The following is a 24,091-nucleotide window of genomic DNA, read 5'->3' as shown; positions in this document are numbered from 1 at the left end:
GCACGACCCTGCCCGGTCCCGGCTGCCGCCTCTCCCCCTGCACTTGGCACGGTGAGGTATCGCTTCACTCTGAGCTGGCAAGCCCCAGCCGTTCCCGGGAGAGTGCCAGCAGTGCTGCAGCCTTTGCTTCAGGCCGAACGGCGGCACAGCCCAGGAAGGAGCCCAGGAGGCGCCGCTGGGCTGTGCGGGGGTCCGGGGAGGTGCTCCCACCCTCCCTTCGTCCCGTGCCCACCTCCGCTGGCGGGGGCTTCCCTTTCGGCCTCAACATACCCCGGGGGAAAGCAGCGGTATTGGCAGCATCTATCTAGTAAGAATCAAGCAGCCAAGGCCCTGAGCCCTGCGGTGCAAAGCTGCGATCCTCGGTGCGTGTGAGCGGTGCTGCCTCTCTCTCTCCTCCGCCTCCCGCTCCCACGCGAGGGCCCGGGCAGGTCAGACGTAGAGGAGCCGCTGCCGCAGAACCACCGCTGGTATGAGACCTGGCCGCGTCCCGTGTGCGCTGGCATCCCCGCTTCGGCCTTCGGCCTCCTGTTGAGTCGGTGTTCGTGCGGAGGCCAGGCTCTGTCCCTGCCCCCTGTACCGGGGCAGCCGCTCGGCCCGCGGCTCCCGTGCCCAGCGCGGAGCGGCGGCGGCACGGCCGGGCAGCGACCCCGCTGTCTGCACCCCTGTGCCTCTCTGTCCGCCCGGAGCGGAGCCCCTCGGCCGCATCAACGCTCGCAGCATCCTCCCCGCCTGGGGCACGGGGCCGGGGGGTACCGCAGGGTCCGGGATGGGCCGGCGGGTTCCGCAGAGCCCCCGTGCCCTGGCCGTGCCCACCGAGCGGCAGAGAGGCGGCCAGGCCCCGCGTCTCGCACAGCATCTGTGACCGGGCTGCAGGCTGCCGCTGCCTGCCGTGCAGGCCAGCCGGCCCTGGCAGAAAGGGAGAGCGTCAGGCAGCCGGGCAAGGAAGTGCCGGGCCCCCGGCTGCGGAGCGGAGCGCTCAGCCCCGTTACCGGGTTTCGCCCCCGGCAGCGCTGGCCGGGCAGCGGTCCGGGAGCGAACGCCGCATCCCCGCTGCCGCGGCGGCAGCGCAGGCCCGGCCCGGGCCGGAGTCGGAGCTGTGCGAGCCAGGCCCGCGCCGGGCGGGGGCCGCCCGCCTGCCGTCCCCGCTGGCCCCCGGGCCCCGGCAAGGGCCGCTGCCCGCGGGGACGGGCAGAGTTAGAAGCGAGGCCCGGCGAGGAAAGAGAGCCCTGCCTGCGGCTCCCGCATGGCGCTCGGGCCCCGCTGCAGCGTGGCCGGGCTTGGGGCCGCACGGGACCGTTCTTTTCCCTCCAGGACCACGGCTCCGAGCACGGGAGGAAGAAATGAAAGCGAAGCCAAGGTCCGGCACGGCCCTGGCACAGTCTCGGGCCTCTGCCGCCGGCGCTCCGGCCGGGCACACGGGCGAGGTGCCGGAGCTGCCCGCGGCCCGCAGCGGAGGCGCTCCCGGCCCGCCCGCCCCGCACACCGCGGGACCAACGCGGCGGCCCCGCACCTTGTCGGCCGCCGCCGAGGCAGCCCCGGGGCCTGGCGGAGATGATGGAGCGCCCAGCACGGGCCCCGCAGCCGAGCCCCGTGCGCCGCAGCGGGGAGCGGGGCGGCCGCGGGCCGGGAGCGCTGCCCGCCGCCCGGAGCGGCCCCGGCACGGCGCCCGCCGCGCTCCCGCTGCCGCGTCCCGATCCCGAGCGCGGAGGAGCGGAGTGAAATAAAACGATATGGAAAGAAGGAAAGGCATTTTATTGGAGACTTTACAATGCTAGAAAGTACAATGAAAGTGCTAGTTCATTCTAGAAAAGTTGGTCCCAAAATGGTACTATGCCACAGCATCTATCGGTTTACACAAACATTTACAAAATCGTTATGAACTGGCCCCTGTTTTAAAATCGCTATTTTTTTTTCACATTAATCTATGTAAAATTGAAGGATCAAAAACTTTTAAGAAAAAGAGTAAGCATTCAAAAGCAGAACCTACCGGGAAATCAATTTTGGGCCAGGTAGAGGGCAAAAAACTGAAGATAGTTTAAACTTTCATTATTAATAATAATATACACATGGAAAAATATCCCAATTTACAGGAAAGCGTCTCTTTTTTTTTTTTTATAACATCAAAATATTTTTTTAGACCTGTATAAAATTACTTTTAAGACCTCAGAGGACATTGTCTCCTTTAAAAAATATATTTACCGCTGCCGAAACGTTTCACAAGTGACCCTGGTGGGTTTTGTTTGTTGGTTTCTATTAACCAGCAATATCACACATCTGCTGTTACAGCAGTCCCCACGTTAATTACTATTTGAACGAAAAGCCACAGCTCGGAAGAAGCGCAGTGCTTTGCAGAGCGAGGAAGAAGACAGGGGATGAAGAGAAGGACGAGGACGAGCACCGCGGGCACACGGTAGTGTCTAGGCCCCGCCAGCCCCGCACCGCACGCGTGAAAATGCCTCCGCTATTTACAAACTCCACTTTACTCTCCTCATGGGTGAGCCCGAAAAGATTACGGCTGAACAACCAATTCTTAATTAGATGCTCCCCCCTCCCTCCCCCACCAAAACAAAAACAAAAACAAACAAAAAAAAAAAAAAAAAAAGAAGAAGAAAAAAAAAGAGAAACAAAACCCAAACAAACCCAAACCGAAAAACCCCACCAAACCCAACTCACAAACACACACACGAGCAGAGAAACTCCCGGTGAATCCCCGCTCGCCCAGAGAGAGGCGGCCCGGCCGCCGCTGCCCGGCGCAGCCCCGCGGGGAACCCCCACACTTACACTGCCTTCTTCTCGTGGAGGGACGGCTCCTACACTGACACTACGCGCGGGGCAAAGCTGCTATTTCCCCACCGCGAGAGTTTGGGCACAGAGAGAGGGAAGTCCGTGGCTAGAGACGAGGAGGAGAGACACGGAGCGCAGGGGAACGCGGCGGGGTAGGAGAGGGGCAGCGGGGCCGGTGCATTTCTGTGACGGCGGCGGGCCGGAGCCTCCCTAGATGTCTATGCGGGAGTGCAGGGCGCTGTGTTTGCTATCGTGCTCCCAGTAAGAACAGTGCATCATGGACAGCTCGGCGGGCTGGCGGGCGCAGGCAAACTGGAGGCCGGCTCCGTTTGCCGCCGGGGCCGCGGGCGGCGCGGGGCTGGCCGGGCTGAGCTGCTGGGGGTGGTGGGCGTGCGGGTGGTGGTGGTGGTGGTGGCCCATGCCGTTGTAGGAGTTCACCATGCTGGGCAGCGCCATGCTCTGCACCCGCGAGTAGGGGCTGTAGGACGCCGGGCCCGAGAGTCCTTTCACATTGACGGGGCTGACGTTCCCACCAGACATCTGGCAGGACGTGTAGGGCATGGGCGCGGGGGGCTGCGCCAGCGGCCACGAGTTGTTCATGAAGGTGGACTGCAAGTACTTGGGCGGGGACAGGTAGCCGTAGCTGTCGGGGCTGAAGAGGGTCTTGCCCGGCTGGAAGTGGGTCGGAGGCGGCCGGAAAGGCCGTTTCATCCTTCGTCTTCTGCGGTAGTTACCCTTCTCGAACATGTCCTCGCAGGCGGGGTCCAGGGTCCAGTAGTTGCCCTTGCGCTCGCCACCGCCCTCCCGGGGCACCTTGATGAAGCACTCGTTGAGGCTGAGATTGTGGCGGATGCTGTTCTGCCAGCCTTTCTTGTTCTTCTCGTAGAAAGGGAACTTGCTGATGATGTACTGGTAGATCCCGGACAGCGTAAGCCTCTTCTCCGCACTCTCCCGAATGGCCATGGCGATCAGGGCCACGTAGGAATAGGGGGGCTTCTGCGAGGGGTCCGGCTTCTCGGGGCCCTTGTCCGCGCTCAGCTCCTCCTTGCCCCGGTCCGGCTCCTTGCTGCCGCCGGTGTCATGGGCCAGCAGCGCCACCGTGTCCTCCTCGCCGTCCGGGTAGTTGCTCATCATGGTGCCCCGCGCCCGCCCGGGGCGCCCGGCGCCGCGCGGTGCGGAGCGCTGCCCGCTGCACGGAGCCGCCGCTGCCGGCCGTCCCGCTCCGCGCTCGCCGGGACGGGGCCGAAGCTGAAGCCGAAGTCGAAGCCGGGACCCGGACGGAGATCGGGAGGCGCCTCTCGCGGCGCCGCTGGTCCGTGCAGCGCGGCGGCGGCGGCGTCCCTGCCCCCGCGGGCTCCGCTCCCCTCTGCTGCGGCGGCCGGGCTCTTTTCTGATTTGTATGGGCCCGGCCGAGTTCCGCTTTCGTCAGGAGCCCGCTCCCCTATCGCCGCCGAGCCGCTGGGCACGGCCGAGTTCACCCTGCAGTCACGGCGCCGCGCTCAGCCCCGCGCACACGCGGCCCGACGTGGCCCCGCGGAACTGCGCGGAACCGCCCCGGCTCGGCCGAGCCGCCGGGGGCGGGGGGAGGCGGGGGGCGGCCCCGGGGGGCGCTGGGCGAGCCTCCGCCGCCCCCTCCGGAGCCCGCCGGGGCCCGCGGCGCCGCGCTCCCCTCCCGCCGGGCGCGGGGCCGCGCTGCAGCCTGTGGGTGCGAGGGGGTGTGCCCGCAGCGCTCGCCCTGCCACGGCGGCTTGTCACGCTTCCAGCCGCACACGCGGTCGCGTTTATATGTCTTGGCCGCGGGCCCCGCCAACCGATCGCGCCCGAGGAGCACAAGGAGGCTGTTGCCGCTCCCTGCAAGTCGATTCTTGCAGCTCTTATTTGCAGGAGGCAGAAAGCAAAAGGTGTCGGGTCGCCCCTTCTCCCTCCCCTCAGAGTACACGCAGACCCCCAACGCGGCTGCGGGGCTGACAGGCGCCTCGAGGGCCGGGGCAGGGTGGCGAGACGGGGGATGACACTGGGCAGCTTTCCTGCTCCTTCCCCTGGAGGGCTTCGGCTTATTTCACACGGTTCCAGGAGTAGCGTATGTGGCACCGACATTCCCTTCTCCTTCCCCTTTCCTGCCTTCAGCCTCCCCGAGCAGCAGACAGGCAGTGTCAGCTGGCTTTAACAAACCAACGTCCCGGGGCTCAGCCCCGGTACAGCAGCGGGACACTCCACACTGGTTTCTAACGGGCTCTCCAGTCCCTGTCCGGGAGCGGGGCAGACCGGCTCCGTTTGTTCCCCGAGCCTTTCCACCAGCCAAGGCACCCGCCGGCAGCCGCAGGAGCCGGGCCGAGCTCCGCAGGGCCGGGACCACCTGCGCTCGCCGGCCGCGCCTCGCTGGGCCCCGGGGCGCTGCAGCAGCTCGCTGCTGCCGGCACGGCTCCGCAGGACCCGAACTCACCGCCCGTGCTCAACACACCTCGGGCTGCCCGAAGCGGCCCTGGGAGCAGCCGCACGCTCACCTCGGCGCCCGCAGCTCTGCCCGTCGGCAGCTCATGGCCCTCAGACTCGCTCCTGCCTTTCCTGCACGTGAACCGCCTTTCACGATGTGCCCTGTCCCGATGATTTTAACTGCGACATCAATTTTCCTGACCAAGAGTGAGCCCGGGGGGCTGGCATCTTCCAGACGTGTATGCCCGGGCAGCCGGCCTCTCCCCTCGGGGCGCCCAGGGCTTCGGTGGCCCATGAGCAGATTTCTAATTCCTCTGCCCGGCCATGGGTCCCTGCTCCCGGGACAAGCTAATTGCGGGTAAAGGCAGTCGAAGATGTAGAAACGTATTTTAACTAATAAATAAATTAGCTCTTCGAGGAACTATTAGATTTATATATATATATATATACATACATACATATATATAAAATTATATATATATGTGTATATATATATAAAATTATATATTTCTATTTATCTCAGTTAGAACACGTTTCTGCATCTTCGCCTAGAGCCGTATAACCAGTCCCTTACCTCCCGTCGGCGGAGGAACGTGTGCCCCAAAACCGGGCTGCACGACTTCGATCGCAGAAAGGAGGCCCGTCTATTTCCGCACCCCGCCGCGGAGCAGCGCACGCCAGCCCCGGGCACCCTCGTAACGCGCACAAACGAAACGGCGAAGGGATGAGGCCCACAGGAGAGACCCTCTCCAGGGTTCCCCTCCCCGGGCAGCCCCCGGCGGCTCCCCGGCGGCTCGCTCCGCTCAGGGCGACGCAGCAGCCGGAGCCAGCTGTGCCCCCCCCCGTCGGGGCCGGGGCTGCTGGGCTCCCCAGGGCCGGGGCGAGCTTCTTTCTGCCGGCCACCCATGCCGCTCCCGGCGCTCCCCCTCGCAGGCATTTCCGCGGCGAGGGCCGGTGCAGGTGTAGCAGCGCTGCCGCGTGTGTCATCACCTCCGCCAAATGGCACATTCCTCCCTTCTCACTCCTAAGCCGGGCGCGGAGCTCCTTGGCAGGGCTCGCTCGCTCGCAAAGGACATTTGACATCCGAGGGTCTTGTTTGGGTTTTTTTGACAGCCCCACCAAGGGGGATTTCGGATGAACACCAGGGCAGAAGCTCAGCCCAGCGCTGGGAGCGGCGGTCGGGCCGAGCAGCAAAGGTGAGCGCGCAGCCCCGTGTGCGGCTACTTGAACGTTTGACACAAGGGCAGGCAGGGGCTGTCGGGCTCTCCCCTCTCCCCTCTCCCCTCTCCTAATTAAGCCCTTTTTGGGACATGAAACAACTACCTGCAAAGGCAGGAACACGCCCCTGGCAGCTGCACGCCGTAGCTGCGGTTAAGCGGAGAGCTGAGGGCTTCTCGGCAGCCACACAAACACCGCAGCGAGGGGAATGCAAGTAACGGGGACGGGCAGCGAGCAGAGGAGCGCGGAGAGTCCTTTCGGGAGAAGGACCGGGATCCCAGCACGGCCCCGGGAGCAGCCCGATCCGCCGGTGCCCCCGGCTGAGCCCGCGCCCCTCCCGCCGCCGCTCCCTCGGCCGGGCAGCGGCCGGACAAACCGGGACAAGGCGGGAGCAGAAGGAGCCGGCGGAGCCGCTCCCGGGCCGGTCCTCCAGCCGCTCGCCGGGGTAGGGGAAACAGGCGGGGAATTAGCAATGGAGGGGGCTCACGGCGCCGTGCCCTTGTCCCGGCCTGCTGCGGCGAGGAACGGGCTCTCGCTTTCTGCACACGAGGGCAGAACAGCCCCGGCCACGGCCCAGCCCCGGTGCAGGGAAGCCGGGATGGAAGCGGGCAGAGAGGGACTTGATCGCGGCCGCGCAACCCCGCTGAAAGAGGGGACCCGAGAGGTGATGCAAACTGGGGCTTCGCCGCTACCGAGCCGGACCGGGTTCCCCTTCCCGAACAGAGCACGGGAGCTCCCGGCGCGGCCCCGGCGCGGTATTCCCGCTGCGCCGCGCTGAGCCCGTTCGCGGTGGGAGCGCCGAGCGGAGCGGGGCACGGCGAGCGGCGGGGTCTGCCGCGGGGACAGGAGGCACGGTGCCACCCCCACATCTGGCCCCGACACTGCGGACGAGAATGCCCACGAAAGCCGTGCCTTCAGCTGAGGCTCTTGCTAAGACTCGAGTAGCCCAAGTGGTTTGGTTTTGTTTTCTACTCACCCTCTGCAGGCAGCAGAGCCTGGAAGGTCTGGCGTTGTTTTGTTTAAAAATGCAGCAGCCTTCCTCTACTAAAGATTGTTGAGGTTTTTGGTAATTTTTCTTTTCTCTTGGCGAGAAAACGTTTCTCCGGCGGGGAGCGCCGGTCCGCCCCTGGCTCGGAGAGCCCCGCTCCCGTTCGGCCAGCGCAGCCCGCCTGCAGGCACCGGGGCAGGGCTCTCGCCTCCCGCACCGATAGCCGGACGGGGACAGGCGACACAGCCCCGTTGTCGGTCCAGCGGCTCTTAGTCCGTTCTGCTTCCCCGGCGCGCCCCGGCTCCCCGGGACCGACTCGCAGCTGGTGCCTCGTCAGGACGCACCTTTCGGGTGCTGGTGTCTCTCGAGCCCGCAGCAAACTGGGGCCGTACCGACATTATCCGCACTCATTCTGTTCACGTAGCAGCGACACGGACACGGATGTAAAAGCGGCCCCGGGCGCGCCTTGTTCCGAGTCCCGTTTCCCCGAGGAACGGGATCCGCGGCAGCGCGGGGCTCCGGGAGCCGGGGAGGGCCGGGAGCACTCGGTCCCCGCTTCGTCCCCCCAGCAGTTCTCCTTCCCTCGGCACACCCCCAAAGCGGCCGGGACAAGGCAGTCACCATGCTGCCGTTTCAATTATTCCTAGTTTATTCCTTTTTATTATTATTATTTTTTAAAAAAGAGATATTTAAAATATTGTTTTTCCAGGTACTACTGATCGTGGAGTATTTTTCCACATAACAAACCCAGAAAAAGTAGGGTCGGTGTTAAACGCGGCGTGCGCGGGTCTGTCTCACACCACGGCTCTCATGAGAATTAACGAAATGTACTGCGGGAAATAAAATATTCTGGCCCCAGTGAAAATTCAGCCGATTGAATCTATTAAAAGGCTGGGACGGAGGCGTTTTCCTGCGGTACCGGAGCGCGGGAGCTCCGCGTCCCCTCGGGCGGAGGGAGCGGAGGAGCCCCGGGACGCGGCTGCTGCAGTGCCCGCAGGCAGCTCGGGCCGGGCCGCAGCCGCCCCGCTTCCTTTCCGGAGCCCGTTCTGCTCCCTTTCTAAACGACACCCACAGGCAGGGCTCGAACCTGGAGGTGCTTTTGTTGACTGCTAAGAATAAAACCTTTGCAACCTCAACACAACCATTATGTGAGACGAAACTGCGTGCCTGTCACTGTCTTGGAAAAGCTTGCATTTTCAAAACCTCGCCTCTCACTTGGCCTGCAAATCACCTCGCTCATCTAGGGACACTACAAACACACACAATCCCACTTTCCCCTCTGTTCAGGATTCCCAGCAGCGCAGTTCCGAACATTTCATAAACGCTTTGTAATTGCATTAATCAGCGTGTGACGCCAAAAGAAGGAAATATTCACCTGGAAAGTGTCTTCTTCTGCATGAATGAGTCTCATTGTCAAAACCTTGAGCCTATATGTTTTGCAGTGGAGAATTTAGTTTCTCATTTACACTGTACAGCTAAAAATTTTGGTAGCTTCAGGCTTGTTTTTACAAGCTCCCAGATGTACAAGGATTTCTGTTTTTACAGGAAAAACGAAGCAATTCTTAGACCATGATGGCTGTACATCCATAATGTGAGCTTCATGAGGAACAGAGTAACTTTATTATGATCTGGACTGAAATCACATTGAATAAAAGTCCGTCTAACAGAGCCCGAGGGGAAGAGTCACAAATGGGCTCAATTCTCTACCAAATCCAATGGGAGCGAAAGGTTTTAGGATCTGGAGGGTATATTTCCCCCTTCAGCTGATACTCTGAAGATATTTTCATGATCCCATTTAATTTTGAGCCTGTTCCTGTAGCCTCGATATCAAAGAAATCTACCTCACGAGAAAAGACAGCCCCAGCCCTTTCCCCTTATCTATTCCTGCTTCCCATCTCTCCTCAGCTTTTCTTCTGTAGCCTGAGCCCGAGTCTTCACTATGGTATATTTGTTTATGCTTAGAGAGCAGGCCAAGAGGAAAATAAACTCTGTATTTCACCCCAGCATTTGGTAGTTCCTTTCTTTCATCTGAAAACACAGCCTGATCCAAGGAAGGTTCTTGAATTCACACAACCGGTTACATGATGAAATGCAAACAGTTTCTTGTGGTATTAAATGGCAGCCCGCAGCAGAGTTCAGGTTGGCTGTTATGGATTCACCAGTTAGGGCTCTGCAGGATAATCCTGTGTTGCTGCCATCCTGCAGCTCGTGGCCTACAGCAACGCTGCCGAATGCTGCAAATAAAAACAAACAAGGCAGCCTCTGCTTTTTAGACAGGGTAGAAATTATGTCTTTTTAGGAAGCTCGAAGCAAAGATTGTTTGTATCAGTCTGACAGACTCAAAAGTAAGCTGCTCTTTCTAGCACTTCAAAATTGATGCTTATTTTTCTACAAAGCATGAAGAGGGGGAAATAAAAAGAGGAATAAAAACCCCAAACCATTCAAGTCCATTCCAGATCACCCCGAAGCTGCAAATTAATAGCTTTGTACAACAAAATTCGAGCCAAAGCAGGCATCTCCCATTGTTGCTGCAGAGATACATGGCTTAACAGATAATTTTTAGGTAATAAAAACTTGCTTAGTTAAATATTGAAGCAAGGAAAATTATACAAATTTAAGGTTTTTTATAAAAAAGATACTTCAAGAGAAATTCTTCCAACCCAGCTACAGACATCAATGAAAATTTGTTTCCTATTACTTGTCTGAGAATGTGGGTCCCAAACTGTAGCCACGGTGAATTTATATAATTTCTCTGAATTTATATAATCACCCAAGTCTGTTTTCATAAGGGGTCTGTTACTGCATTGAAGCAACACTGTTTGAAAAGCTCATTCAGGGTAGAAGCTGAAATGCCTAAGCTTAGGAGACAAATATGCACCAACACAATCTAACAATGTAACTGGATTGGTGGTGATGGGGAGAAGGGGATTCCTCACCTGACACAGCATTGCTGACAAAGGCTTTTTTACAGACAGTGGTGCTGGCAAGGCTGTTCCAGTCTGGAGAGCCTGCACCTCAGGCTTGGGGCTGAAGTCAGCTCTGGCACTGAGCTGTTGCTGTGTCAGTACTGGGAGCACTTTGCTGTGGGAGTTTTTGGGATGCTCCTGCTCAGTCTCGTGTCGGAGGCTCCCAGTCCCACAGCAGAGCTGCCCAGTTGGGGACATGCTGGCACATGGCTGCAGCTCTGCAGATTGCAGTTTGAGCCAGCAGCTCGTGCTGACTCACTCCAACCACTGAATTTGGGCAGCGCGTCTGTGAGAATTCAAGTTTTGTCTTTAGCAGCTCCTGAAGAATTAGTGCGAGGCATGGTCAGGGCTTTCTGTCCACTCTCTGCAGGCTCTCGCAGAGGAAGTGCTGCCCTGGGAGAAAGCCAGCCAGACACAGCCATGTGCTGTAAAATCCACGTGTGTACTCTGACTTTGCTATCTACATTATGGCCACGTAAGTCGTGCTCCTCTTCCATTCCTGAGCAATGCAGAAGCAGCTGAACTTGGTTAAAGCTAAGTAGTCATGTCCCAGGGTCTTCCAGAACTTGCAGAAGGGGCTGTATCAGCCAGGAACAGGGTGCTTTTGTTTTAAATAGTGTGTCCACATCTGGAATGTGTGTATATATTACCTACTTAAACAATTTGTGAATAACTCGCTGTACACACAAGCTTCTCCCCATCTGCTGGCTGAGCAGAAGCCCTGGCTGCAGCACCCAGGGAATGTCCTGCCACATCCAGAGGGCAGAGCTATGTGAGGGAGGGCTGCCACACCCTGCAAAGAGCACCTTCCTCCTCTTGAAAACCTGAAGGGTTCAGGAGGAGCACATGGCCGTTCTTTTTCCCCAAGCTCCTCAGTCAGAGTGGTGCACTCAACTATTCCCTCCTAACCCTAGCTGTGCCTCTCCCAGTACATGCTGCACTTTAAAACAATTAGAAGTTAGTTTCCTTTTAAATGTAACTACTGTACTTCTACAAAGATTATAAGATTGCAAGATAAATAACTAGGTTTGATCAGACAACAAATCTGTCTAGTTGGATCAAACCACATGCCATCTCTAGAGAACCAGGTTAAAAGTGATGTGATTGAAGTAATTATCTTCTTTCTGGAGGAAAAGAGCTAAGCCATAGCCAAAGTCAACTTCAGATCACATACAGTTCCCCTCCAAAACTTGAAAGTGAAAGCACACACTCCCTGGAGGTAGCAGTGCCAGTGGGAGGGTGGGTCTGATCCCCAGACACCTCTTAGGTCCCTGCATTGTCCCAGCCAACCAGTAGGCTTGGAAGCACAATGCGAACCCAAAAGACTAAATTTCCCTTCATGGCAAGAACAGAAACTTTGAAGAAGCTGAATATTTCAGTTTAAGCTTGGCCACCTAAATTCTAGTTGATTTTTGTCTGTACAATCACCTCGAGGTCTTTTAGTTTTTCTCCATCTTGTTCTGACCTTCTGAGTATGCAAACCTGAACTGGGAATGTACCAAACCTGGAATTTGCATGACATTTCCAGCTTGTCCTGCTTTTGAGCTGGTCAGAAACAGCAGATTAGAGTTGCTTGCAGTTTTCCAGCATTTCTCCTCTTGGTCACAATTGAGAGCAAGGAAATGCAGAGCAGACCAAACAAAAAAATAACTAACCAAACTTTCTTAGACTCTCAGAAGGGGCTTGGTTCAAATCCAGTTGAAATGTAGATGAAAGTTCAGCCTGCTCATTTTATTACAGTTTGTTTACTTACATATAATTGAATTTCAATTTGTTTTCCTTTTTTCATCCAATTTGTAGCTATCCTTTGCAACAAATAAGAGAGACCCATTATGAGAATAGCTGTCAGGGGAAGTTAAGCGCTGTATCAGTCTTCATCTGCCTGGCGCCATAGGTGTTTCATACAAAACATGAAAGATCATTATTTCCACAGAAAAACATGTGCTACATGGCTGAATATTGCATTGAGCCAGTTCTGTTTGATGGCTTCATGTGGGGCTGAACTCTGGCGCTGCCCACTGAATGTGGAAGCAGGTATTGCACTGAATGCACGTTAAAGTCTCCAGCAGGTATTTGGAATAATAGTTCAAAAAGTTAAAATTTATGTTCTCCCGTGGTTTATTTTTAATGGGCAGGGTGCAACAGTTGGATATTTTAAAGCTCCGATTTTAGCTGACTTAAATCAATGGCAGAGGAAATGAAGGGCTTTGGCTGTTTCATTTTCAGAAGGCTTTTGCCTTGTGTGATGTGTCAGCTTTTAGTGCTTTGTGTGTCCCTGCATCCTTCCAGAGAGAGCTCTGAGGATGTGCAGTGTGTACCAGGGGTCAAATGCCTGGCTTATACTTCCGTGAGGAGAGCTGGGCTCAGCTTCACCTGACAAGTTAATTAACAGTTGCAACCCTTCATGTAGACGATGCTATGACTGGAGTATTATACAGTGTTTAAGCAGCATGTCACACCTTTTAGCAATTCAAGTGTTTTACAAACAGCATCAATGCTGGAAGGCATAAAACAAAGGTTTACTTGCTATTGGATCCTCCATCGGTCATTTCATATCACATTTTTATGCATGTGGTTTCTCAGAGTTAGGTAATACACAGGATCTTCACACGCAGCTGGGAACTCCTGTTCAAAATCCTGACTGTGATTGCTGATGTCAGACAGCTCACTTTGAGAATGTGGTGGGGCTTGACAATAAGAAGCATTAAAAACAATGAATGAAGGGCACTTCAGCAGAGATTTTCAAGGGAGACATTGTGCCATTGAAACAAATAAACACAAAAAAAAACTCTAAAAAGAAAGAGAGAGGCAGCAGTGATTCAATGCTACAAGGCCTGGAGAAATGTTCCTGAGCAGCACCCCAGGAGCAGGTCCTGCAACCCCCAGACAAGGCTGTGAGGAGCTGTGTCCCTTCTCTTTGTGGGATGACTGCAAAGGGATCGAAATGTGAGGGCTTTTGAACAGGCTTTCAGAATAATGCAGAGCTACACTTTGGTTCTTTTGAAGCTGAAAAGGAATTTCCCTCTTGATAGGGATGGAGCAGGATTTCCCCTACTGTTTAAAACCCCTCATAATGAGAAGGTACTTTTCTGTTTCAGTTCTTGCTGTTGGTGAGGTGTTAATCCAGCACTGTCATGGCCTTGCAGCTATTTTGCACATTTGCTGGGAATGAAGAAAAAGAGAAACTACAGTTTATGACATATTTAAAGTCTTGTTTTTCTAGTAAAATGTACATTTACAAACCAAGATTTTACAGCCACTTCTGAGATAGAAAATGGAAAAAAAAAAAAGCAATCTCTCCTTTCTTGCTCAAGTGTCTATGCATAGAGTCTTGCCTGCCTCAGAGACTTCTTACCTTAAAAATACCTATATAGAGGGACTAATGTGGGAGATAACTCCATAACTCATTGATTCATTAAGCTGATGTAAATGAAAACAATTTGTTAGGAGGCTCCCTCCTTTTCAGAGAGGCTGTTAGATTTTCCTGAAACCAGAAAACAACTTTTTTTTGAAGAAAGCAAAAAAGTGTGGTTTTTATAAATTATTATTTTCTGCTTCTGCTGAAGCCTGGCTTCAGTTTTTCATTAGAAGTACTGTCAATTTTTGGCAAAAATCAAAACTGTCTAACTGTTCATTTGGGCACAGGTCAGTTTCTTGTTTAAAAGGGCCTTGATAAAAAATTTCTGGTTAGTACTGCACTGAGTGTCTGAAATGTCCAGCTGAAATGTACCCAGGGCAGGAGCTGGGGCTGGGAGCTGGGTTTGAGTGAGGCAGAGGCAGAGGAAGAGGAGGTCTTGCTTGTCCCACACCACCAGGGAACACCTCTGCTGCTTCACATCCCTGCCAGAAACCAACCTCCACTGAAACTGCTTCAGGAAAAGTTTCAATCAGCAGCAAGTTTTGGTGCTGTCAAACTGAGAGTCTTCTCAGAGGCTGATTTAGTGTTTTAAAAGTGATGCTGTTGTGCAGCAGCTCCTGCTGTGGTACCTACAATTATTTTCTGGAGGGGTGGAGGCTGCTCCTGTCTTACAGAATTTGGAACTGTAAATGATAGGGTTCTCACGGTGCACGTCATTCAGCTACACCACTTCCTCTCAGTCTCAGTGTGTCTGAAAATTGGCACAAAAGCCCTTTATCAGGACCATAATATGGTCCACCACATCACCACAGCCCTGATTAGGTAAAAAAGAAAGGAAAAATGGAGCTTATGTAGTTTTTTCTAAATGGTGATAACGGTAGTCCATGGATAGAACTGCTGTTTGTATGACTGAAATCAGTTTACTTTGTGCATTTCTTCCATAAAACAATTATAACAGAAGATTCTTAAGGGCAGGGTGGCTTCTTCCCTCTTGCCTCCTTGAATAATGAGCTACCAGGTTCTCCCACCCTCCTTCCCCTTTCTCTCAAATCTGGTTCCTGCAGCCCCATTCTGCCCAGGCTGCAAGGCCTGTTTCAGTTCTTGAGTGGCTGCATTAGTCAAACACACAGCAGATGTCAGTGCATTACAAAACTTGGTCTGAGAATAAAAAAAGAGGTTACAAATGAGAAAGTTAAATGGGAAGCAAAAATGGGCACTGCAAAGCTCTGAAGCTGTGGAGGAGGTCACTCCTGACACATCTCGATAGCCACTAACACTGGCAGCATTATGCAATTTTCCAGCCTCTCCTGACCAACCCGTCTAAAGCTCTTGAATCTCTCACCCACCCAGTTACCTGGGAACCACAGCACAAGCTTCCCAGCTGGTTTGGGAAAGTGATGCCTGGGTAGTCTTTCCCCTTTTGAACAATTCATCCTGTGGAAGTGCAGCAGAGAGTGGAACAAACTGAAAGCTTCTCTGCCGCTCGCTGCTCCTGCAACCAGAGATTCTGTCCCTGCTTTAGGAAAGTCATCCCCAAGCGAAATATTTCCCTGGCCGGGGTGTCACGGCTGAACGGGAGGTGGGTCATTGAGAGTCAAGCCACGCATACCCTAAAGCAGACCTCTGTCCTCCCCCCTTCGCTGGAGTCGCAGCGATCCAGGAACAAAAGAGAGATCCAATTAAAGGCCGCCCCTGTTTCCCCAGAAAGGAGAGCGCTCGGAAAATCATCAGCAGCTGCTCTGGCCCGCAGAGAGAGCGCGGGAGGGTGGAGGGAGCCTTGGGCACACGGACATTGTCAGGAAGCCCAGCACACACCTCAGCCGGGGCTTCGGCACTTCGTGCGGGCAGCCGGACACGGAGCGCTGCGCGCCGCGGAGAGCCGGGGCTCCGGGGGACAGGGCTGGGAAGGGACAGGGCTGGGAAGGGACAGAGATGGGGCAGGGACAGAGATCCTGGAGGGACAGGGCTGGGAAGGGACAGGGCTGGGAAGGGACAGGGCTGGGAAGGGACAGAGCTGGGGAAGGGACAGGGCTGGGGAAGGGACAGGGCTGGGAAGGGACAGGGCTGGGAAGGGACAGAGATCGGGCAGGGACAGGGCTGGGAAGGGACAGGGCTGGGAAGGGACAGGGCTGGGAAGGGACAGGGCTGGGAAGGGACAGGGCTCGGGAAGGGACAGAGCTGGAGAAGGGACAGAGCTGAGGCAGGGACAGGGCTGGGAAGGGACAGGGCTGGGAAGGGACAGGGCTCGGGAAGGGACAGAGCTGGAGAAGGGACAGAGCTGGGAAGGGACAGAGCTGAGGCAGGGACAGAGCTGGGGAAGGGACAGAGCTGGGGAAGGGACACAAGCACGCAGCTCCTGCAGGCACACAGCTCCTGCAGCTCCCATCCAGGAAACTGCCCAAGGCTGGCTTTGTTCCTGGAGAAGTAAAGCAGAGTGTTTATCTTTCTTATCTCAGATAGGAAATCTATGGGAAATGCTATGGCATATTCTCCACTGTTCTCCTGTCATGTAATTATAATGCATTGCACAAAGCAAAATCTTTTGGAAAATCAGCAGGGCCAATGAGAAGACAATCCCCTACTAGAAGGCATTTTTCAGATTCTACAGGGCTGATGTGAGTAGCAATTGGTATAAAAACAGCAGATGAGCTAAATGTTTATGTCAGGAAAACACAAATGTTTATGTCAGGAAAACACAATGCACCCCGACTGTCTCATGACATTAGGAGAATAATTGTTACACAAGACAAATCTCTTTTCCCCAACTAACCAACCTAGGCCAGATTTTTTTTCAGACTTCAAAGAAAGAACACAGTAGGGCCTTTCCACTGCCAAGTGGCTAAGTGGAATAAAAAAACCGTGATTTTGCCATTAAATACTTGATATAAATTCAAGAAGATTTTTTTTTTTTTAAAACAGTGATGCTATTACATTCTATACTGGCAAAGGATAAATTAGAATTTCAAAGGCTGTGAGTGGTCACTGGACAAGGAACTGTGCCCAACTCCATAGAACTGTGCACACAAGGCTGCTACACCACAACACACAGTTTGCAGCATTTCCAATCCCAAAATATATCCCAAAAATAGGATATATTCTATGTGTTAGTAAGGTCAGCATAGATTATACTGAATCAGCATCTAATGCTTTCCATGCTGCCAACAGTATTTTCCCTTTAAGATTTACTCCAAAGCTTACAGTATTCCTCTAAATTCCACTGCTGTAGATTAAAAAAGGCTCTGAACTAGATGGGAAGGCTGACACAAACAACATCCCTAAGGAATTTTCTTAGGGAAATGTGTAATGAAAATTTGATGAAGAGGATACTGAGACTATGGAAGAGGTTGGCAACAAGCCCAGGGCTCCAACAACACAGTCACTGCAAAAACTTTAGATTTTGAGGAATAGTTACCAGACCTAGATAGGAACCAAAGTCCTTTGGAGGAGAGTAAAATCCTCACTGGTTCCATTTCTGCAGCACGTATTCCTCAGAACTGGCTACAGACACACACTCAGGAAATGATACTGAATTAGTGTTTAAAGTAGATTAATTAATTTGCCTCAGCCTCCAACTTATTCACAAACAAAAGCTTTTGGGTTAACTAAGTTAAAAGCTGTTTAGAGTACTCAAATTCTGAAAGGAATTTCTACACAGGATTTTAGTCCTGCTAAAGTAATTTGCTTTAAATTCACATCTTCACTTAATTTGTTGAGGTTTCTTTAAGCCTTCCTATGTAAATGGGTTCTACAGCAACACAGAAGAAAATAATTTGGATAAGTAAATTTGTCATTTCAAAAGTAAACAAAGAAAATGTTTAATCTCAGCAAGTGTTCTAGGATAATTTCATGAGGGTTCTATGGGCAATCTCTGAGAATGTTCTGCTTTTTGAAGCAAATGTCAGTACAGCAGCAGTAAACTTCTTACATCAATGTTCTCTGCAGGTATTTGGCCCCCAGTTTAACACTTGAAACTGTTTGCAGGTATTCCAGGCTTTCCAGTAGTTTAAGTAAAACGAGTTATGTCACCGAAGGAAAAAAGTAATAATAAAAATAATGAGGATGCAGTAAGAGTAAGGTGAGCCCTGGCCAGGCAGCTCTGGGGGCAAGGAGAGCAGGGCAGGTCAGCCCTAGTGCTCTCTCCACAGGGGCCATGACATGGACATTTCCCTCCTGGCTGTCTGCAGCCAGTTTCACAGGAAAACAGTCTTGGTATGGGTCCTTCAGCAGTTACCAAAGTGTTGTGGTTGAAATTCTTATTTTCTATAAAAATACATCTCTCGTGGCTTCTTCTTTCTGTTGCTTCAAAGGAAATGATTTGTGTTAATTCGTGTTCACTGCTTGTCAGCTGGCTTCAAGTTTTGGTGGTTTGTAACACCTCACCCTCACAGGAGCACCCTCAAGATGTGATTTTAACTTTATATTCCTTTTTGGGAAGCTGTTATCCATGTCTAGAGAAAACCACCTAGAGAAAACAAGAGTGTAGGTGTTGAGCTCATTTTCTACTTTCCCCTACAGAGTGAAGAGGCAATGTCCTTCATCTGCTGTCACTGCTGCCTGGGTGCTGTGGGACAGCTTTCCTCTGGTACCCCGGGCCATGACCTGATGAAAAATAGGGTTTAGCACCTGACTTGCACTGGGAAAAAAACCTCCTCAAAAAGATGCACATTTTTTCTGTGGGTTCCTAACTTCATTGTTTATTACTTTTCAATGGCTAAAAGAGGAGGTAATCTAGATTTACATTCTCTGGGAACAGACACAGAAAAAGGCAGCTGGCCCATGAGTGATACCCTGCTGCCACTGCATTCCCCTGCATTTACAGCACAATTCAGGGAGTTGAAAAAAAAGAACCTTCATGCTATTATTAGATTTCATCTACATATTAGGTTTCCTCTACCTATTCCTCATTTGAGAACAGAGCTATGCACAGACATCCCAGCCCTGGAACAAATAATGACAAGAGAAATTGTTGGTCCTGGAGCCTGCACCTATCATTAGAGGAGCTGTAGTTACCACACAGTTAAATATGTGAAGGAGGAACTTGACACACAGAAATTCATCTTTAACTGGCTGTGTTTTCCAGCTGGATAAACTTTGTGTTTGTCTCCAGCTGCCTTCTCCTGCTCTGGTGTCTCCACAAATGACCCAATCATCATCACCCAATTGGTGCTGGAGGGAAAAAAAGGGCTTGTGTCAAACAGAGCTCCTTAAACAAATTAGCCCAGGTTTTGAGCTGGACTTTAAAACCTATCACAAAGATTCATGCATCAAACACATTTAAATTTGTGAGTCAACAGGAGTGGAAAACGAATTAAGTTTATTTTCCCCTGAATATAGTGGGGTTTGTGAAAATATTGGCAGGAGAAGTATATAGTAGAGATCCTTATCACAGCAGTTCAATCACAGGTGTTTCCCCATATTACTAGATTATCCTTATCCAGAATAAATATTTAATGTTAGTATTAAAAAAGAAAAGCTGTAGCTCCAACAAGCTCTGTGTATTTAAAACTCAGCGATTATTATCCATTTTAAAATCAGTTGAATGGTGAGTATTAAACAACTTTACACAACATGGGTTTTCAAACTGCACGGAAAAAGCTTCCAGTCCCCAGAGGCTCCACGAGCCAAGGCTGAGGCAGTTCTCCCTGCTGGATCCAGAGCTTCCAGGGCAAAGCTCCTGGCTGCTTTTCCTTGCCCACAATGTGTCCCCACACCAGGGGTGTGCTCTGTGCCCCATCCCCCTGTGCAAGGGCAGGCTCTGGCAGCAGCCCCCTGAGCCCCGTGTGCCCTGGGAGCTCAGAGCTCAGCGGGGCAGCCCTGGCTGGGGGCAGTGCTGAGCCACGGGGCACCCACGGGACCCTCTGCCTGCGCTGGGTCAGCAGTGCCTGGGGGGTTCAGCTTTGATCTCGGCACAGCAGGGGCTGGGAAGGCTCAGGAGACCCCAGCCCAACACCCCCGGAGCCTGGGGCACCCCTGCTGCCAGTGGCAATTCCAGGTTTCTCAAAGGTTGTCCAAGAATCCTTCTCATTATGTTATAAAATTCCCAAAGTCCACCTAAACACAATTCAGCTCCCATATTTTTTCAGTTCCACATTTTTTCCTAATTCTCTGGAGAAAAATAGCAAAAAAACATAGGCTAGCAGACACACAGGTTTCTCCTGCAAAAGTTTTGTGAAATTCTGATTTCCAAAGCTCTTAATAGCCTTCTCATTTTCCAACCTTTGGCATCTTTCTCATGAGTTTCTCCTGACAAATCTTTTATCACCAGTCTATTCAGGCTTGCTCTTCCATCTGTGCTTGGCCCCTTGGGAAGTCCTGCACCGTTTCATTCACTCTTCTTTTTGCATCATTCTTGATCAGAATTTTGTGAATGGTTTGGACAGGATGAAAATTATCCCTTTTGCTGGGAAAAGTTTGTTAGGGAACTTGGGCAGTGGAAGAGCACAACTCATGAGCCACATAAAGTACCCTTGGGTCTCCCAGAGTGCCTGTGTGCCACCCTTGCTATGCTGCCCACACTCCTCCAAAGTCCCTTTTCCTGCTTATTCTCTCACTGTTTCTTCTCTCCTAATAATTCCCATACTTTTTTTTTAATTTTTTTTTTTTATTTTTTCCCCTAACCAAGAAGCTATCCTCCCTCCAAATTGTCCATTTCTGGAAAAACCTATCACAAATTGCCTTTCCTTGTTCAAAGCTAAAGTACATCTGATTGGATTTGGCTATTTCTTAGGGTGTTTTTTGGTTTTTTTCCCCTTTTTTTCGTTTGGGGGTAAAAAAGATGAAATTTTTTTGTATCTTTCACATTATTTTTGCAAAAAGAAAATCCTAAAAATTTAGTCAAAGACTCTGAAGAAAATGAAGTATGTTTAACAGAACACCATTTTTAACCTGAACAAAACTTTATCAACATTTTATTGTAAGCGGCCTGAATTCATCTGCTGGGTGAGAAAAGAGGGGCCAAGAGCCTGCTGAGGTGTGTGGGAAGGATGTTGGGGATGGAGGTGGGGACACCTCTGTGAGCAGAGCCTTGTGCCCTCCCTCGGAGTGCAGCTGCAGGGACAGGGCCACTCTGGTGGGTAAAGCAGCAACCCAGGGCGAGAAACCGGAGCAGAATTGGGCACCAATGCTCCCCTGAGGGCTCCTTCATGAGCAGGGGTTTCTTGTGAGTGTAATCACTTTATCTCGTGGCTGTAAATCCAGGCCTGCCTGCAAACAGCAGAAATCTTTATCAGAGAGAACTCCTTGTGGCTAGCAGCAGTTGATAAAATGACTGATAATGCCTTTGCAATTACCAGTGAAATGATAATTTCTACACAACTCACACACTCCAATATACAACCTATACCACTTCTTACCTGCATGTTTGTTCAGTTTCGAGGCATCACTTTTCCCAGTGCTCCCTTGGGGGGCAGAGGGTGTGCAGCTCAGCTGTGCTGTCACCACAGCAGAGGCACAGCCTGGGGCTGGGTGCCCGGCTCAGCTCCAGCTGCCTCCAGCTGCTGCCCCTGCCTTTCCTCGCCTTTCCTTGCCAGATTTGTGTTCCTCACAGCCCCTCAGTGCTGCTCAGGGGCTCAGCACCACCATGGGACATGGGCATATCACCATCATGATGCCTTAGGATTTCAGCTTTTGTATTTTCCAAATCCTGTACTGCATCAGTGCACAACTCCAAACTCCATACAGAGTGTTTGCTACTGTCTTCACATTTTGGTCAGACAAAACAATCCCTCTGGGCCTGAGATCCAAGGACACCCTACAGCCTCAGGCTCCAAAAAGTACAAACAAAAGTGAATTGGGGAGAGCAAACTGAGGTAAATGACTTCATTAGCTGAAGCAGAAATTGGAGAATTAACCCCTGATATGTAAATGGACAAACTTATAATTGTCTGAAAAACTCATGACCATCATCCAGCTTGGGTGTAGCCCCTTGGGGAGGCTTAGCTTGCCCTTAATGTACATGAAGGCCCTTCATTAAATATATCTGCGTTTATCTTTTTAGCTTTGTCTGGTGTCTGTTTCTAGGAAAGCCTGAAATAGGCATCAGGAAAGCTGCCCTGTTGTCCGGGAGCAAACAGGGCTGGAGCCCTCTGTGCTCATCCCTGCGCTCTGCAGGGGCTCCCAAGGCAGGAGAAGCAGTTATCCCTGCTCCCCTTGATGGCACCAGCAGGACTGTCCCAGCAGGACTATTCCAGAAGGACTGTCCCCAGGGAACCCATCTCTCCTCCCTGTGTGCCCTGCAGGGAGGGTGGGACTGGGTCACACTCCAGTGGCCAGGGCCACGCCGATTGCTTCCATACTCAGCCCAGCCAAAGCTGCTATTCTGAATTGGGATTATTTACAAATGCATTGCATTTCTTGTGCTCTTGTTTTAGTTAGTTCCAAGAGCTATGGACTAGGTTCAAAAAAAGAAAAGGCTGCAGGCTTTTTGATTAGTTGGATCTCTTTTTTTGGGTAAGACGAACGGGGATGTTAAAAGCATCTCCAAGTTTTCTATATGCTCTTGGGAAAGATAATATCCATTAACACAATCATGAAAATTGCCTGATGGAATCAAAACTGCTTCTACAAGGCACAGTCAGAGTATGGATATAGGAGGAAATAAATGGTGCTAAATTCAGCCTTCTTTAGAGAATGCACAGCACTGTATATTTTTCTGATGTTACTTAACATTCAAAATCTACTTTATCTTCATGTAAGGCATAACCCTGTTGTATTAAAAAAAAAAGTAAGGGAAATGGTTCTTTTCTCTATTGCCTCAGTATACCTCTGCTGGAGGGTTCCATAAGAGTCTCCTTTCAAGCCTTGCACAAGTAAGGCTGCAAAGCTGTGCTTTATTTGTGCTGAGGAATGCAGCATTAAAACCAGGCTTCTCTGTGGGACATCTCTGGGGCACCCAGAGGAAGCCCTGTGCAAAGTGCTTCCTGCACTGGGCTGCTCCTCCTGGGAGGGGATTACGATTAGGGCCCTAATTCCAGGGAACATCCTGGGGTTTTTGGCTGTCCACAGAACTGGCTTCCTGCAAAGAGCCTCATCCAATTACCCTCCCCTCCTGAGCGTGCTGTGTTATGAAATATCGATATGCTGCCTGTTTTCCTTCTGCATAGCTGAGCTGGCTCTCCCCACCGTGCCATCAGGGTGGCACTGGGAGCAATGTGTTCAATCCAGGCACGCTGCCAGCAAATGGAGATGTTTCCTGTCCTTTCAGGGGTCCCTCACACTGTCTTCTCCAAAAGCTGAACATGTTCCGCAGCTCTAATAACAAACATTGTAACCTTGCAAATAGCGACGCTTGGAGTTTTCTTTAATATTTATATTTTTTGACCCCAAAAGGGGAAAGAATTTACCATACTTAGGCTGGAAAAACAGCGTGCTAATTTTGCTTATCAAAGGAGTTCAGACCAAAGAGCCTGCCACTAATAACACCGTGGTAAAAAAAATATTCTGGAGCGCATCATATGTTACTGGGTTTTAGCACATGCTGGTACCTAACTCTAAATGTCAGTATTTTCACAGTGTAATTCATGTCAGCTCCCAGCTCTTATGACATCAGAAGATGAGTTCAAAGGGACACAGTTTTCTGCTTTATAAAAACAGTTTAAAGATAAAAGCCAGTTTCAATCAAAAAAAAAAAAAAAAAGGAAAAGAGAAAATTAAAGTATTAAGCAGTGCATTAGCCAAACAATTCTCTGAGAGGCAAATGCCAATCAGAAGAAGATGACAATATCCTATAGTGAAACCATATTAGCAGAAGTGATCAACTGCTGTTGTTTAATGCCTTGCACAACACTCGGAGTCTTCTAAAACACACAACTGAGGAATGGGTAAAAATCATATCAACTATTGAGCAGAGAAGGTGAAAATAGAATATTCTCCCTTACATCACTGGCAGTTTTTTTCCTGTAATGTATCTCCTATCCATAAATCAGCTTCTCTGTCAGTGTGAACCGGCAGAGAAGAGAAAGTGACAATATTATTTTCTATATTCATCATTAAAACAAATAAATATCCATGACATGGCTTTAAGCATTTAGTTTTCTGCAGACCTTTCAAAATGTTTTTGACCCAGCACTCGGTGCTCTGGAGCTTATCAATGACACCAGGGGTCAAAAGTGTTAGTGCGACTAAAATTACTTGGACAAAGGCAGGACCAGGTCAGCTCGCCATGGGATAGTCCCACAAGGCCTCCTGGAGGCTGCTGCCACCAAGGAGTTCTAAGGAAAAGAAAGGAAAGACCATGAATCAAACATCCCAGAAAATTCACAAGCAAATGTGTTATTAATCAAGGAAAATAAAAACAAAGTTTATTAAAATGCCTTGTAATAGTACATTTCAAAACAACACAAAGAC

At 51.5% G+C, this 24,091-nt stretch overlaps 1 protein-coding gene and 1 long non-coding RNA gene across 2 annotated transcripts in view; both read right to left on the bottom strand.

Moving 5' to 3' along the window:
* Positions 1 to 19,486, bottom strand: part of LOC146766565 (uncharacterized) — a 33,058-nt gene extending 13,572 nt beyond the window's left edge. Inside the window, exon 1 of the long non-coding RNA XR_014957267.1 lies at positions 7,412 to 19,486. This is a non-coding gene — a long non-coding RNA (uncharacterized LOC146766565). The remainder of the gene's footprint in view (positions 1 to 7,411) is intronic.
* On the bottom strand, positions 1,732 to 4,423 carry FOXL2 (forkhead box L2). The gene has a single exon (XM_021555819.4). The coding sequence runs from the start codon at positions 3,916 to 3,918 to the stop codon at positions 2,995 to 2,997; it is 924 nt and encodes a 307-aa protein (XP_021411494.1). The 5' UTR covers positions 3,919 to 4,423; the 3' UTR covers positions 1,732 to 2,994.
* Positions 19,487 to 24,091: the final 4,605 nt, after the last annotated feature.

Source organism: Lonchura striata, chromosome 9 (genome assembly GCF_050655825.1).
Source record: "Lonchura striata isolate lonStrDom1 chromosome 9, ASM5065582v1, whole genome shotgun sequence".
NCBI classification, from domain to species: Eukaryota; Metazoa; Chordata; class Aves; order Passeriformes; family Estrildidae; genus Lonchura; species Lonchura striata.
Note: the sequence above shows the minus strand (reverse complement) of the source record. Positions and strands in the feature narration are given on the sequence as shown.